The sequence below is a fragment of the Megascapheus bottae genome, chromosome 20 (genome assembly GCF_031878675.1).
Source record: "Megascapheus bottae isolate mThoBot1 chromosome 20, mThoBot2.hap1, whole genome shotgun sequence".
NCBI lineage: Eukaryota > Metazoa > Chordata > Mammalia > Rodentia > Geomyidae > Megascapheus > Megascapheus bottae.
This window is the reverse complement of record NC_143528.1, coordinates 26,000,779-26,018,492: the sequence shown is the minus strand read 5'-3', so window position 1 is coordinate 26,018,492 and position 17,714 is coordinate 26,000,779. Positions and strand designations below refer to the sequence as shown.

Here is a 17,714-nt window from a genome sequence, read left to right as displayed (position 1 = left end):
TGAGCAAACAAAAGCTCAGATATAGGCACACACAAAATGTTGAAACCTACTGGGCACCAACGGCTCTCAACTAGCTCACTCTTAGCTCCTCAAGAGGCTGAGATATGAGGTTCTAGTTGTTGAACACAGCTTTTTTAGAAAAACTAGTTAACCAGTGGAAAGCCAAAGTTGCCAAATTGGAGGATGGAGGTATGGCTCAAGAGATAGTGTGCCTGATGTGAACCTATGAAGCCAAGTGAGAGTTCAAGGCCCTGAGCTCAAGCCCCACTGTTACACTGTTAGAACACACACACATACACACACACACACACACACACTCACAATCGTTTTCGAGCTGTACATATAAATTATATATGAAACACAAATGAACTTCGTGTTTAGACCTGGGTTTCATTACCCAAGGTCATTATATGTATGGAAATATGGAAATACTACAAAATCTAAAAATACATGAAATCTGGAATAGTTCTGGTCTCAAGCATTTTGAATTAATAAACACCCAACCTTTAACACAGTAACAGCCCCAAAGAATATTCAGTATTCATAGCAGCAATTGTAATTTTCGGTATCATTTTACCTATAATTTTGTATTACTAACTGAAAAACCATACCAGTTTGCTGATTTACTATGATTTGTTTGCTGATAATGCTTTCTTAGTAGTTAAGGCTTTTTCTATTGTATTCACAGGGCCATGTAGAAACCATCTTTGACTGTAAATTCAAACCTGATGATCCAAATCTTTTAGCAACAGCATCATTTGACGGCACAATAAAAGTCTGGGACATAAACACATTAACAGCAGTGTATACTTCCCCTGGCAATGAAGGGGTTATTTACTCACTTTCATGGGCTCCTGGTAAGATACTTTTAAAGATTAGGAATATAATTAAGTGACTTAAGCTTCATTTGAATTATCTTTTTTCTCTAGATTTCATGTTGTTTTAATTTGTACAAGTAATTATGTATTTATGGACCGTCAAAGTGATTGGATGTCTTTGGATGAAAAAAATCATTTTCCTTAAGTTTTAGAATAGGTATATGCTTATAACTGTTAGTATGCCATACCAATTTCTAGTAAGAAACATAGCACACTAAAAGGCCGATTATATAACTTGGGATATATAACTCTCATCTCTTACAAAGGGAGGAAATATTATGGATAGCTCATAGTGACAGTGCTTGTGCTGTTAAACAACATAACTGTGCATTTAATTATTACAGTGTACATAGATCGAGACTCAATGTTCACATAAACTATTTTGCTAAGTTGAGAACAATTCAATACATAACCCAAAGTTATGATAAGTAAGGGAAAAGATGACTTGGGAGAGATGGGTGAGAATGTTGAAAGGGTGACACTCATCCAGCTGTACTGCATTCATAAAGTGCTTTGGCGAATAGCAACTCCTTTATAACTACTAATGATAATAATAGTATTATCCAAGAAGAAAAAAAGGTAAACCAGATGCTAAGTAATAGAAAAGGTTCCCACAAAGCATCTAGCTTCTTGACAGCTAGTCTGGTAGCTGCTTTTCCAGCTGAAGTCAGTTTCAGATTAACACTTCTATATTTGAAATATCTAGATTCTCATGATATTTTCATTTTAAAAACCAGTGGGAATTGTAGAGGAATGTTATATAAGTGATGTTTTATAATATTACCATATAAGTAATAGTTCCTTTTCATAAAGGTTATTTCTGTATCATAACTATAAAAAATATTTCCTAGCCTAGCCCTGGTGGCTTGTACCTGTAATCTTAGCTACTTAGGAGGCTGAGACCTAAAGACTTCAGTTTGAAGCTCTGTCAGGCAGACAAATTAAGACACCTTTTTTTGTCTCCAGTTAATCAGTAAAAAGCCAGAGTTAGAGGTGATTGGCTACCAAACTTGAGCAGAGTTCAAGTCCTACTACGGGCACATTTTTGTCATAATTATTCCATTAAATCTTCTTTTTCTAGAATAATGTAAAATATCTCCTTTTTGTAATGTATCTCTCTGCTTCTAAATATACTGATATAATTTATAAAGTATATTTGTACAGCATCACTTATTCCAGAATATATCTTAATTTGCTATTGCTTATGTCATATGTAATCCAGAAGTTAATAAAATGATACAATCCCCAAAAAAAGAAATGCATGTCCAAGCCCGGTGCTCAAGTAAAAATGGTTAATCCATCCTTTCAAATCATAAGCTAAATGACCAGTCTTACTGAGCATACTTTCAATAAACATTTTCAAAAGTTTGTTATGTCTTGCTGTATGGTTATTAATTGGCTTTTAGATAAGTGTGCATGAGATTTAAAATGTTAATGAAGGTTAACAGAGGTTGGAAATATAGTGTGACATAGATAGCTGAATAAATTCCTCTCTGTTTTAGAGTAAATAATACAGGAAAATAAAAACTGCAAATAAATATGTAAATAAGAATCCCCGAAGGGTAACATAATAAAATGCTACAGATATTTTAATGTTGATATATCATGTATGGTAAAGTACTCTCTTGAAAAAATTATATTTTGGGCAAATATGTATTATCTAATGTCTAACAGACTTATTGCTTTCCAAGGTGGTTTGAATTGTATTGCTGGTGCAACATCCCGAAAAGGTGCTTTTATCTGGGATGTTCATAAGGGCAAAATAGTGCAACGATTTAATGAGGTAAGATTCATTCACTGTGGCTGAATAATGTGATATCTTAGAGTACTTTATACTTTGTAAATGTTTTACTTGTTCATTTAATAGTCAAAAATATGGTAGCATGTATATTCTCTCAAGGAGATAGTCAAGGAAATAATTATATTCTAAAATGTAAAAAATTCACCTGTACCTGAAGTTAGATTAGAGATTGAAAATAATTTTAAATCATCCTCCACCAAATACAGACAAAGATTAAAGGAGAGGAAAAAATGAACTCAGAAACCCCATATTATTCTGATTCTCTTGATACACATCCTTCCACATTGAATCCTTTTAATGACTTGACCCGGTTTCTTTACTTACAACATGATGAGCTTGGAGCCCATCATTATCTCCTTTTAGTCCTCACATTTTCTCATTGTAGCAAAAGTCCTAACAGAATCCCTCTTCCTATATGGAATGCCAAGTATTGTATGTAGGCTTAAATCATCATCTCAAATTTTACTGAGTTCCATTAACATTCAAAAATTGTATGCAGTGAAATATAGTATATTAGGTATGAACTGGAGAACATGAATGAGAGCTAGGCTTTTCTTAAACTATCTTGAAATTTTACTTTAAATTTAAATTATTAAGCCAGTAATTTGAACACTGCTTACATATTGAAGGCTTGAAGACATTTATACAAAAGCATGTGCATCCCTTTGAAGACACTGCCTAGCAGCTTTGTTCTCTCAGTGGGTATTGTGGTAATACAATATTTGGAAATGTTGCCAAGCACTGATAAACAGTTGTGTCCTCCAAAGCAGAAACATTTATAAAGATCCTTTCCTGGGCCTGGAGTTTGGCCTAGTGGTTATAGTGCTTGCCTAGCATGCATGAAGACCCAGGTTCGATTCCTTAGTACCACATATAGAAAAAAGCCGGAAGTGGTGCTGAGGCTCAAGTGGTAGAGCTCTAGCCTTGAGAAAGTCCAAGGACAGTGCTCAGGCCCTGAGCTCAAGCACAGGACTGGCAAAAAAAAACAAAAACAAAAACAAAAAGATCCTTTCCTTTTAAACATGCTGCAAAACAATGCTCTTCTGCTAGGCCATACTCAATCTGACCTTCACATTGCCAATGCCAGGACAGTAACTTATGTCATAATAAATAGTGAGTGAAGTGAGCCCAGAAATTAAATTTTGATCAAGATTCAAAATATTTGATCTTGATTTGATTTCTTCTGATGGCATGTTGATGCTGATGAAGAGTAACATATCTCTTCATTAGCATGTGAATAGCTCTGACTAGCAATTAGTATGAGAGACACATCCTTCAAAGCTTTCCTAGCGGTCAATTGCATATTGACCCAATATCCAAATTGCTCCAATTCTATATTATAAATATGGGGGAAATTAACATTTCAACTTTAATGAGCTAAACCATGTATCAAAGAGAAAGTTAATGGAATTTAATGAAAAAAATTTAAGCTATAGATGTACTTGTCAGAGCAAAGGAAAAGTAACCTCCATCAGGTAGTCGAATGAAGATAAGTCTCCCTTCCTTGACCTGTTCAGAGACTTTCAACTTGGATATTGCCTTAGGAAGCTGAATCTGCATCTTTATAAAGCACACTGAAAATGCAGGATAAGAAATAACTTTAGTCTTACCTTAATGACAGCACAATCTGAGTACTTTATCAAACAGAGAATTTTAAACTGACATTCAGAAATGTGTCAGTTGTAACTTTCGCTAATTACACAGTTGACAAATGACATCCTATGCATGTAGTGTATCCCTTGTGTTTTAGAAATTTGAATCAGACGAGCTGTAGCTAGATGTCATAATACTTCTTCAGATTTACAGGAAAATAGTGAATTGTTTATTATAAGAAAATTTTATGTCTTCTAATTTCTCAACAGAAATGAGCTCTCCAAACTTAAAAACTAGTAATAACTATTGCTCATAACATTTCCTGTATCATACATGGAATAGACTAGGTTTGAGACATTTAGCTACCTTTAACTCCAGCTTGGTATTCACAGTAAAAAAAATATTAATTATACCCTTATTCTGATGAAAAACTGAAAAGCAGACTTTTTACCTGTAGCTCCCCAAAAGAAACAATGCTTAATAGGAATTGTCTGTAAATAACAGATCTATTTCATAAATGTGACAGCTTTCAATTTCCTAAAATATGTAGCCATTCATTCTACTGACAGGAATGTCTGTGTTAGTATTAAGTAGAGTAAGTTCATAACACCTACTACCTGACGAATGTAACTGTAGCCCCTTTATACATTATCCTGACAATAAAATAAAAAGGAAAAATGTAAAAATCTATTCAGTCATTTTTAAGAGAGTTCTCAACTAGCCAATATAGTATCAAAAGATTATCTTTTATAATTTAAAAAAGAAAAGGAAAATAATACTTAGAAAAAGCCAATAAATGAGAGAAAAAAGAGGTGAATTATTTTTAATTGATAGGTATTTTGCATTTTTTGAAGCATGGAAAAAATGGAATATTCTGCATTGCCTGGAGTCATAAAGATTCCAGAATAATTGCCACCTGCAGTGGAGATGGTTTCTGGTAAGTACTACATATATTATGAAGTGTCCTTGTCTATAAAAGATGTATATAATTACCATAATATTATTTATCAGCCCATGTAGGTGCATGTTGTATTATATATCACAAATTAATAACAGAGAAGTTTTGTTCAAAAATATAAAACATTATTTTCCTATTAACATATTATAATTAATTTTAGTATTATCCGAACAATTGATGGCAAAGTTCTACACAGATACAAGCATCCAGCTTCCGTGTTTGGCTGTGATTGGAGTCAGAACAACAAGTAAGTATATTTTTCCAGTAAACATTGTATTTGGGTGATTTTAAAGAACTATAAAATGCGGTGCTGTACTCATGTAATTCCAATATAATCAGGTAGTACTTAGCTCACTTCATTTCCAAAAATTTTGTGCCTCAAACTTCTCTTTTATAAAATATAAAATAAATGTAAAAATATGTAGTTTTTCTAGATCTTGCCAAAGTAATATGAATTATGATTTCCCAGAGCAAATATAGAAAACACAGAATAGTAACACCTTTTAATGCTTATGTTTGGAGTGAAGCCACATATACTCTACTAAAGGTAAAAAATTGCATTGTTAAGTTGTGCATACAGTGATCTACTGACTAAACCATCTATTATTTCCTAGTTATAGAATTAGCTATGCTAATTTTTAAAAAATCAACAAAATAAAAAAACCCAATATTGTTAGCCTATTTTCTTATACTTTACTATGTCAAAACTCCATGTCCAATAAGCCAATAGTACTCATTCTAATTTCCATTTAAGTATTCTTTCTCAAGGTATTTCCCTTTTAGTAAATTAATATGTTTAATAAATTAATTATGTTTCTGAAAAATACACCAATTTAATAAACAACCTTAATAGAATGGCTAATGTTATATGTAACTTTAAACATACTGGTAAAGAAAATAGTATAGTGATAAAAAAAAGAAAATAGTGATTAAGCCTAGCTTTTATGATGTTTAGGAAAACAAGAAGTAAAACAATGCTGTCTTAACCTTCTAGAGGATACAGTCTACTAAGTTAAAACAATTTATTCAGTGTCTACATACGAGAAATTTTTAGAAGTCATACTGATATTATTTTCAAAAAGTATATCATACATAAGTATTTGCATTGTGAAAAGTATAAAATTTATTACCTAAGATTTTAAAACATTGGTGAGATTTTAAATTAAGACATTGACTAATATTTCAGACATTTTTGGACACTCAGAGGCCTTTTAAATCATTTCCAGAATTTTCATTCTATTTTTCTCTCTACCTACTATTTTATGCTCCAGTCATTATACACAAATTTAAAAGCACACATCTGAGCACACCAGTCTACTGCTTAACTCCTTCATAGTTTTCCACTGATTATGGAATAAACTGAAACTTCCAGCAAGCCTTACAACAAAGTCCTTGTGTGATCTTGGTTCCAAACTTGGTTAATTAATCTCATCTAAGCCTTACTCACCCTTTTTCTGGCCATAATGGCTTCTAGTCTCTTGAACTATCCAGATAATTTTCATCTCAAGACTTGTACTCATGCTGCCTGCCTTTATTTAGGATTCTTCTCTCCACTATACTACACAGACCCCACTTCACTTTCAGCAAAGATACAACATTTACAGTCTTCCCTAACTTCAACATTAGGTAAACTTCCCTTTTAACTGGCCTTATAACTGGATTAATATTGATTAAACTTGGGCTCACTGTACCACACACCCCAGCCAATTTGCATGTAGTTTGTTTTTCAGATCATACCTTTCACTAACTTTGTGCAGTCTGGTGTTAAACTGTAATCCTACTTTTCTTCTTTGGAGTTGGAGCCATACACCACTACACTCAGCCCTAAAATTAAGTTTTTAATTATGTAATTAGTTGTATATTGGCTTCTTCCCCTCTGAAATGTAAGCTCAAGAGATCACTAGCTGTGTTTCTGTGTATATATGGATATTCAAAGAAGAAATTACATTGTTAAATCTTAGTCTGTTTAAAGTTAGATTAAACATCATATAATTACCTGGTAAGTAGTCACACTAAGTAGATTATTTTGTATCTGAATAACAAAACAGTTCCATATTCTTATCGGCTTTATGGAATTAAGATTTGGAGAACTGAAATAAGAAAAAATATAAATGACATTCCAAGTCTATTATTTTAAACTCTTACAAACCTATCATATTCTCTTTATGTATTTCCCACATATATATATAATTTATAGTATTTAAAATTATTCCCCATGTATTCATATTATCTTTGCATGTTAGTAAAAAAGCAAAATAGCCTCTACATACAAGAGTATATTTTAAAATGTCTGGAATTCAATTTGGATATGCTTTTATGCATTTTAATGGTTTTGATATTTCTCTAAAATTATATATTATGTACTAGCATCTGCATGAATACAAAATATGATGTATATGCAAATCTATGTATGCATGTATGCAAAATAATCTTCCAAAATGTGAAAATAGGTCTGTTTATCAGTGAACCTTAGGAAGATGTAATCTGTACATGCCAGTTGTATTCTTCATGTAACTATAAAATTTAAAACTCATGTGACACAATCAGCAATTTGAAATTTTTCAAGAATTTTGATGCTGGTTGAATTCCAAAGCATATAATTCTTTTTCTTCACTTAATATGATTTTTTTAGTCTTTCCATTTCCTTACAAATGGGGTGATGTCATTCTTTCTGACAGTAGCATAGAATTCCATTGTGTATAAATACCATATCTTGTTAATCCACTCATCAACTGAGGGACATCTGGGCTGGTTCCATATCTTTGCTATGGTAAATAGTGCTGCAATGAACATTGTTGTGCTAGTGGATTATTTAGTGTGTCCTTGTTTCTGGACAAGTGAGTAAATGCCAAGTAGTGGAATTGCTGGGTCATAGGGGAGCTCTGTGTTTAGTCTTTTAAGGAATTGCCATACTGCTTTCCATAGTGGTTGAAGGAGTTTGCACTCCCACCAACAATGTAGTAGTGATCCTGGCCACATCCCCTCCAGCATCTGTTGTTATTAGATTTTTTTGATTCTGGCATTCTAACTGGAGTGAGGTGGAATCTTAGAGTTGTTTTGATTTGCATTTCTGTAAGCCAGACTCAAAGGAACATAGGCCCAATAGTCTCCCTCATTTGTCATAATCAGTAGAAACCTTATGCTCTCCTAGCAGACATTTACAATAGAACAAAATCTAGAGACATTAGGCCAAATACTACGATACTAAATATAAGGACCTCCAGGATAAGGAAACAAAAGCCATATAATGAGTGACTGTTGTCCTTAATGTACTACGTTATCGCTCATCTCTTTTGCCATCCCTTGGTTATCTCATGTTGTTACAATTTTTCACCTTGTTATCTGATATATTTTATATGTGCTTAATTGATTATTTGAAATTGGATAGGGAAGAGGAGAAATCAAGATAAGCGGGGGGGGGGGGGGGGGGGGAAGGTTGGGACTGGAAATGGGGACCATGTCATGAGAAAGGGTATCAGTATTTGTGAAATTATTCACCTTCTATCTGGTGAATATAATGTTACCTTTTTATTAATCACAATGAAAAAATTATTTAAAATAAAATAAAATAAAAATAAAAAATAACTATAAAAATATTTTTTTCTCTTTGGCTTTAGGATGTGAGAGCTATTCACATGAAGGATAGAGCAGATACTTCTCAATTACACTGTCTTAACAAGTACATGATCTCCACAGACTCTCCTAGTTTTCATAACTCCTCTCCTATTATTTCAGTCAGGTAACAAGGAGTATTATACCTGTGAGAATAACAAGCAAATGATATTAAAAGAGCCTAGAGTGTTTCCAGAGAATACTTAGTTGCTTGTGACAAACAAAACATCTCAAGGAAGTGAAAGCCCGCCAAAAAGAAATGGAAAACTGAACTTATGTCATACTATCTGTTGAGACAGCCACTGCTGCAGGGAGCTTTTCCACCATTCTTCTACAGAAGTCATTGCAACCAGAACTCACACCACTTACAAAACAAATAACCATATCCAGGGCCTGTCATAATAGATATTTACCTACAGTAAGTAAGCAAATCATCACTTATCAGGAAAGGACCCTTCTTAAGATAAAATAATTACCAAGTATAAGGTTCAGGAAATTATATCTTTGTACCTACTTAAAAATAACCCTTAAAAACTAAATGTATTGCCTTTGACTAAAGATAAATATGATACAATTCTAACTCATAAAGATGGGAAAAACTCTTCCTACTGTTATGCAGTGTCTACAAACAACCAGTAGCATGAATGATTATATATAGATATTTAAATATATAATTATATTATATATCTCTCTCCATATAGTTAATGTTTTGTTAAGGAAGTAAAAGTTTCTAAGTCTGTATAAATTAAAACGTGTGTATTTTTCAGTTACTAATAAATAATAAGATAAAATTAGCGCTCTTTTAATGATTCACTGTTGGCATTTCAGAGACATGATAGCCACTGGCTGTGAAGACAAAAATGTTCGCATATATTATGTAGCCACCAACTCTGACCAACCATTGAAAGTTTTTAGTGGGCATACAGCTAAAGTGTTTCATGTTAAATGGTCACCGCTGCAGGAAGGAATTCTTTGTAGTGGTTCTGATGATGGGTATGTATTCTTGCTTTCTAATTTTTTTGAACTTTAAATAATAAATATATTTTCCCAGAAACACATATGTGTATATAATATAATTATTACCTATGAAAATCTTTTAAGTCTTTCTGTACTTAACAAGTAGAATTTTAACAAAGAACTAAACCAAAATTAATTAAATTCTACCATACTTATATTATCTTTCTTGATTCTTATTCACCAAATTCTTTTACTCTCTCATTATGCCTTTTTCTAGATTATCTTCAGGACAGTTAAGAGAAATCATTTTAAATGAATATGTGAACAAGAGAAAAAGATTCAAAACAATTTTATAAGATATAGAAATGAGTTGCGCATTATAAATGGTTGTTATGTTGTTGGGAGAATAATGATAAGAAAAATATTCTGTATTTTTCAGTACATATGCGATTGTATTTTTTTAATGTTTTTGATCCATGTCCTTGGTTGAATCTAATGATGAAAAACCCATGGATATGGTTGGCTGATTATATTGTTATACACTCCAAAAAAAACTGAATGGGGCAAAAAGGAATCTTTTTATATGAAACAGAGACTTGTTTTAAAGAACAAAAGTACATATTATAATCTGAATTTTATAGATAATATTCTATTTTCAGTTCTGTTCGAATCTGGGATTATACTCAAGATGTTTGCATAAATATTCTTAATGGACACAGTGCACCTGTGAGGGGATTAGTGTGGAATACTGAGATTCCCTATCTACTAATATCTGGCAGCTGGGACTATACTATAAAAGTATGGGACACTCGGGAAGGAACTTGTCTGGATACTGTGTGTGATCATGGTGCAGATGTATATGGTAAAATATTTTTCATGTATATTTGTTTTGATATGTGAATGATGCTTGTGTTTCCTGGGCAGTATGATATTCTAAAGAATTCACAAGGGCTGAAGAGTGGCCTAGCGGTACAGTGCTTGCCTAGCATGCATGAAGCCATGGGTTCTATTTGTTGGTACCACATACACAGAAAAAGAAAGTGTTGCTATGGCTCAAATGGTAGTGGGCTAGCCTTGAGAAAGCTCAAGGACAGAGCCCAGGCACTAAGTTCAAGCAACAGGACTGGCAAAAAAAAAAAAAAAAGAAAAAAGAAAAAAGACATTTAGAAGTAGCAAGTTCATTTTTGAAATAACGTTTCTTCTCATTGATGAATTAGCATATTGAAATATCCTTATATAAAAATGATAATTAACAGTCATCAGATAGTATCAGAAGATGTTCATTGTTAGTATTGTGTTATCTTTCTGTATCTGCAGGTGTGTTTGTGTTTCTGTGAACACACACACAACATACATAAACTCTTTATATGTATACATATATATTCACCATGTATATTTCTAGGCTGGACTTTCCTGTTTACTTTTCAGTAACACCAGAGCATAAGTGGTAGAATAGGAAATTAATCATAGTGTAGACATAACTTAACCATTTCCCTATTTTTGCATACAAAGAGCAATATATATATATACCTATGTATATATATTTAAATGTGCAGTAGGTATGGAAAAATCAGATGATTTTGCTGTTATACATCATTTATTCTCACTTGTATTTTTTTCTTGCCAGTCCTGGGCTTGAGCTCAGGGCCTGAAAACCGTCCTTGGACTTTCTCAAGAGTAGAGCTCTACCACTTGAGCCTCAGCACCTCTTCCGGGATTTTTTTCTATGTATGTGTACCAAGGAATCAAAACTGAATCTGCGTACATACTAGGCAAGCACTCTACCACTAGGCCAAACTCCTGACCCCTCATTTGTATTTTTCTTGTTCTCATTTCTATATTTTTATTGGAATGAATAGACTAAGAATTAAAAATGAGTCCTTAAAGAATAATGCAAATCCTTGACATTATCCCAAGGGTGTCCTCCATGAGGCATTGGGACTAAGTGTAGGAGAATCCTTTTTTGTTAATGTTCTTTAATCTGGAATGCAGTCTCCATGTCTTCTGTCTTGTAAATGGAACTCCCATTCACTTGTAGATACATATGCTCTATTATGGTATATGCCCCACTTAACCAAATAAATGTAATTGTGCTATTTTCATTCAGAACCATTTAGTTTTTCATAATTATATAGGCAGGTCTATAGAAAGTATTAAATAATATATTCTAGTTTTATATTATCAGTCATGATTTTAATTAAATACAGGCAGAAAGTTAACCTCTTAAGAATCTCTCATTTGTTCACATTTCCTTATCATTTCAATTCTGTAGATTAATGAGGTATATGTAAGTTTACCTGTTCAACATTTATTCCTCTTACAAATAAGTTTGTTTGTTTTCTGTCAGGCTTAACGTGTCACCCAAGCCGTCCCTTCACCATGGCCTCTTGCTCCCGTGATTCCACAGTGAGACTCTGGTCATTAACACCTTTAATCACTCCTTTACAAATAAACATTCTGGCTGGCAGATCCTGGGCGGAAATTATCGGGAACACTGGTATTGAACACATTAAATTCTGTTATTAAATAATATTTTATAAGAAGCATTTACTCACTAAATTACATCTCTTCCTCAGATTATGCTATTGAACAAGGCAGTCCTCCTCTATTGTGTGGGAAAGTGTCAAGAAATATTAAACAAGAAATAGAAAAGCTATCTGGTAATCCTCAAGCAAAAAAATTAAGATGGTTTTCAGAATGTTTATCAGTAAGTATTATTGGAATTAACCAGACATTCTCCCTTTAGCTAAAATGAATCACCAAAGCTCTGATTCATTGTGGATAAAATATTATATCTAAATATGAACTGTGTTTTACTGAGAATTGTATTATTATTTTTCACATGTAGTTTCTACTTCTACATGCTTAATGAATATCCATATATTTACACTCATCAAGCCAATTGATTTCTTCTCTTTTCATCATAGTATGTATAGTAGAAGAAGTCGAATAACTGCCTGATATGCAATGGTGCCTGCCTATAATCCCAGCACTTGGGGACTGAGTCAGCAGAAGGGCCATGAATTCCAGGCCAGCTAGAACTGTATAATAATAATAATAAAGGCTGTGTATGACAAACCCACAGCTAGTATTATACTTAATGGCGAAAAGCTAAAGCCATTCCCTCTAAAATCAGGAACGAGACAAGGATGCCCACTCTCTTCACTCCTCTTTAACATAGTATTAGAATTCCTAGCCTGTGCAATAAGGCAAGAAGCAAGCATAAAGGGGATCCAAATAGGGAAAGAGGAAGTAAAACTTTCCCTCTTTGCAGATGACATGATCCTGTATTTAAAGAATCCTATAGACTCTACTCCCAAGCTCCTTGAGCTGATTCAAAACTTTGGAAGGGTAGCAGGCTGTAAAATTAACCTTTAAAATCAACTGCCTTCCTCTACGCCAACAGTGAGAGGAACGAGGCAACAATCAGGAAAGCAACTCCTTTCACAATAGCCTCAAAGAAAATAAAGTACCTAGGAATTACCTTAACTAAGAATGTAAAGGACCTTTTTGATGAAAACTTTAAAACCTTGAAAAAGGAAATTAAAGCATAACTGAGGAAATGGAAAAACCTCCTATGCTCTTGGATTGGAAGAATTAATATCGTGAAAATGACAATTTTGCCAAGGGCTATCTACAAATTCAACGCAGTACCCATCAATATCCCAATGTCATTCTTTAAAGAAATAGAAGAGGCAATCCAAAATTTCATATGGAATAATAAAAGATCCCATATAGCAAAAACACTTCTTAGCAGAAAGAACAGCGCAGGAGGAATTTCAATCCCAAACTTTAGTCTGTATTACAGAGCTATAATAATCAAAACACCTTGGTACTGGCACAAGAACAGGCCTGAAGACCAATGGAATAGAACCACAGACCTATGGCCACCTAGTCTTTGACAACAGAGCCAAAGAAATAGAATGGAAGAAAGATAGCCTCCTCAACAATTTGTGCTGGCAGAACTGGTTAAGCACCTGCAGACAACTAAAGTTGTCTAAAGTTCTTTGTCACCCTGTACTAGATTTAACTCCAAATGGATCAAAGACCTGGAGGTAAAAGCCGACACTCTGAAAACTTTACAAGAAGGAATAGGAGATACACTAGACCTCCTTGGCACAGGACGAAACTTTCTTAATAAGCACCAAGAATCACAACAAATCAGAGAAAGGCTGGATAAGTGGACTGCATTAAACTGCAGAGCTTTTGTATGGCAAAGGACATAGCTAGTAAGTTAATTAGGAAGCCTACAGAGTGGGAGAAGATCTTTACCAACCATATAACAGACAAAGGCCTCATATCTAAAATATATCAACAGCTCAAAAATTGAATCACTTCAAAACTAATCTCCAAAGTAACAACATCCCATTAAAAGATGGGCCAAAGACTTCAAAGAGTCTTCTCTGAAGAAGAAACAAAAATGTCCTATAGACACATGAAGAAATGCTCAACATCTCTGGTCATAAAAGAAATGCAAATCAAAACAACTCTAAGATTCCACCTCACTCCAGTTAGAATGGCCAAGATCAGGAAAACGAATAACAACAGATGCTGGAGGGGATGTGGCCAGGAGGGATCACTACTACACTGTTGGTGGGAGAGCACACTCATTCAACCACTATGGAAAGCAGTATGGCAGTTCCTGAAAAGACTATACATAGAGCTCCCCTATGACCCAGCAATTCCACTACTTGGCATTTACCCAATCATCCAGAAACAAAGACATACTAAATCCACCAGCACAACAGTGTTCATTGCAGCACTATGGAACCAACCTAGATGTCCCTCAGTTGATGAGTGGATCAACAAGATGTGGTATTTGTACACAATGGAATTCTATGCTGCTGTCAGAAAGAATGACATTGCCCCATTTGTTAGGAAATGGAAAGACTTAGAAAAGATCCTATTAAGTGAAGTAAGCCAGACTCAAAGGAATTTAGGCTCAATGGTTTCCCTCCTTTGTCATAATCAGTAGAAACCTTGGGCTCTCCTAGCAGAGATTTGCAATAGAGCAAGACCTAGATACATAAGACCATATAGTAGGATGCTAAATGAAAGGATCTCTAGGATGTAGAAACATAAGCCATATAATGAATGATTGTTGTTCTTAAGGTACTATGTTATCTCTCATCTCTTTTGCTGTCCCTTGGTTATCTTATATTGTTACAGTATCTCACTTTGTTACCTGATATATCGGATATATTTGTATTTGGTTATTTGAAATTGGATAGGGATGGGGGAAAACAAGATGAGGGGTAGGGGTGGGGGGGAGGGAAATGGGGACCAAGACATGTGAAAGGATATCAATGCATGGGAATTAATGCCCCATCTATCTGGCAAATATCATGTAATCCTTCTAATAATTACAATAAAAATATATGAAAAAAAAGAAAAAGGAATTTGTAAGGAAGCGAGAGGAAGGGGAAAAATATAAAATAAGACATAATAAATGAGATAATGTGTAGTTACACACTATGTAAATAATGGTAATTACATGAGTCTACCTTATAGATAAATATACAATATAATTTCATGAGAAGTTTTTTTCACCATTCTAACCTGTATTTATTCTGTTTCAACTTTTAGCCTCCAGGTGGCAGTGACAATTTATGGAATTTGGTTGCTGTGATAAAAGGGCAAGATGATAGCTTACTTCCCCAGAACTACTGCAAAGGAATAATGCATTTGAAGCATCTGATTAAATTTAAAACAGTAAGTAGAGTGTGCAATATGATGTATTTCAGCAAATGTTAAGTAGGAAAATTATTTAACCATTTCAGTTTGCTGAAATAAATGAATACTACAGAGATAAATCTGTAAAACCAAGAACAGGCTAAAGCTACATTTTCCACAGGTTGAATCTCATGGCATTGTTCAAAGGTCACTTGAAGCTCCTTGAAATGTTTTATTTTTACCCTATTACCAGGTAATTACATCATATGGATGGCTCTGAGTTTTGTCTCACAAGGCTATAGACTGAGATGTGCTGTACTATACTAAAAGTTATCAAAGTATAGCTTTAATGGGATTTATTACTTTATACCTAATATTTTAGCAGTATCAACAGCAAAATCTGTCAGAAACCAAAAAGGGAAAGAAAAACAGTTTGTATGTTTTTGATGAAAAATCAGTAGTTAACTGCTGGAACAATAAAAGTGTACTAGACTTCATGGCCACTGAAATAACAATTTTCATAAACAGGAATGACTTCTTAAATCACAATCTGAACACATGACAACTATAAGTGAAAAATCTTTTAGAAGGTAGGAGCCATTTGCATGTTCACTAGAGACTTGAATTTACTTGTAAACAATTGTTGCTTTGTCACTAACTTTTGACATTTGTATTTCTATATAGCCACCATATCTGGAAAATATTTAGGATGCTGGGACATGGCCTCTCTTCTCCCATTACATATTCTATATAGTGTTTAAAATTTATTGCTTTTTAGTATGTAACTAATGCATCCAGTTCTCATATAACAATCTTTAAAGTTACTATTTTCTTTTTAACCAGTCTGAAGCTCAAGAACTAACAACAGTCAAGATGTCTAAATTTGGTGGTGGTATTGGGGCACCTAGTAAAGAGGAAAGGCTGAAGGAAGCTGCTGAAATACACTTGAGATTAGGACAAGTTCAGAGATATTGTGAACTTATGGTTGAACTTGGAGAGGTAACGTTCCACTAAAGTAAAATTAATCAGTCTATTATAGCATTCTAAAATTATGATTAATGTCAACTATGAAATGTAAGAAGCTTATTTTTTTAGATCTAAGTGAATGTCTGCCCACATAATACCAGGTATATACTTTAAAACAGCTGATAGCAAAGGTATACTGTAGAACAATAGTAAACAATAGTCAGTACAGGAAAGACTTTAAGCTAGCAGCATTAGCCTAACTCAAGAATCTGGAGAGGAAGTCCAGCTGTGTTTTTATTAAACCTTCCTGGTAATTGTCGTACGTCTGATCTTTGACAAACACTGCCAAAGGCTTTATAAAGTGACTTGGACACCTTATGCATTTTAACTCATATAGTGGTACTTCAAAGTATCCCTTTCTCATTTCTCTTGGAGACTTGCATTCAGTAAAAAATGTATTTTCAAACAATAATCATAGTCATCTTTGAAAAATTAGCTTCTTGAATAGCAGTCTAATTTTTAAAAATATGAATACTATTAATTGTAAAGGCAACAAGAAAATTTATAAAAGTGAGTAGTGAAAGAATAACATAAACAAATGACATATTTGTTCAATATAAATAGAATTAAAACTAAACAGCTTACTGTTAATTGAACATAGATCAAATTATTCTGGTGTATTAGAAGAAACGTCATTATATTTTCAAAGTCTATTCCTTTTGTTTTTGTGCTGGTTTTCTGTATCCATTTCTTCTCTCTTTCCATCTCTCTTCCTGTAGGTATACAGTTGAGTTTTGCCTACTAAATAAGATAATTTTGTGTTTTTATTATATAATGTTATATTTAGTCTGAGTGAGATCCATTAAGTAAAATACAAAAATGTTACCAAAAATCCAGGATGACAAATATGCATGACAAATATGAATTCATTGAAGTCTATTCACAATGCAATCAAAATGTATATTGTTGCTTTTCTTCCCTGTTATTCTAGTGGGACAAAGCACTGTCTATTGCACCTGGGGTATCTGTGAAATACTGGAAGAATTTAATGCAGAGGTAAGGCATGCATTAAAACTTTGTTAAAGCAGAAGCAATATAAATGTAGAAGCTGTTCTTGAAATTTCTTCTTCCTTTGTACCTCTATAAGTGAATTATTTAGTCTATTGATCCAGTAAGTCAATGAACAGGCAACAGATCAGGTTCTAGTATTTGTTCTGACTTCTACTGAAGATAATAGAAGTTGAATCTCCTCATTTTAAATTAGATAAGAAAGATC

General features: G+C 33.5%; 1 protein-coding gene across 5 annotated transcripts in view; it reads left to right on the top strand.

Moving 5' to 3' along the window:
* Nucleotides 1-17,714, top strand: part of Wdr17 (WD repeat domain 17) — a 59,648-nt gene that overhangs the window by 24,762 nt on the left and 17,172 nt on the right. For all 5 annotated transcript variants that reach the window (XM_090354171.1, XM_090354170.1, XM_090354169.1 and 2 more), the window contains 11 exons: nt 689-857; nt 2,570-2,661; nt 5,127-5,209; nt 5,391-5,477; nt 9,671-9,835; nt 10,459-10,661; nt 12,147-12,296; nt 12,376-12,506; nt 15,386-15,511; nt 16,316-16,471; nt 17,430-17,494. In XM_090354171.1, coding sequence (XP_090210297.1) covers nt 689-857; nt 2,570-2,661; nt 5,127-5,209; nt 5,391-5,477; nt 9,671-9,835; nt 10,459-10,661; nt 12,147-12,296; nt 12,376-12,506; nt 15,386-15,511; nt 16,316-16,471; nt 17,430-17,494 — 1,427 coding nt within the window. The remainder of the gene's footprint in view (nt 1-688; nt 858-2,569; nt 2,662-5,126; nt 5,210-5,390; nt 5,478-9,670; nt 9,836-10,458; nt 10,662-12,146; nt 12,297-12,375; nt 12,507-15,385; nt 15,512-16,315; nt 16,472-17,429; nt 17,495-17,714) is intronic.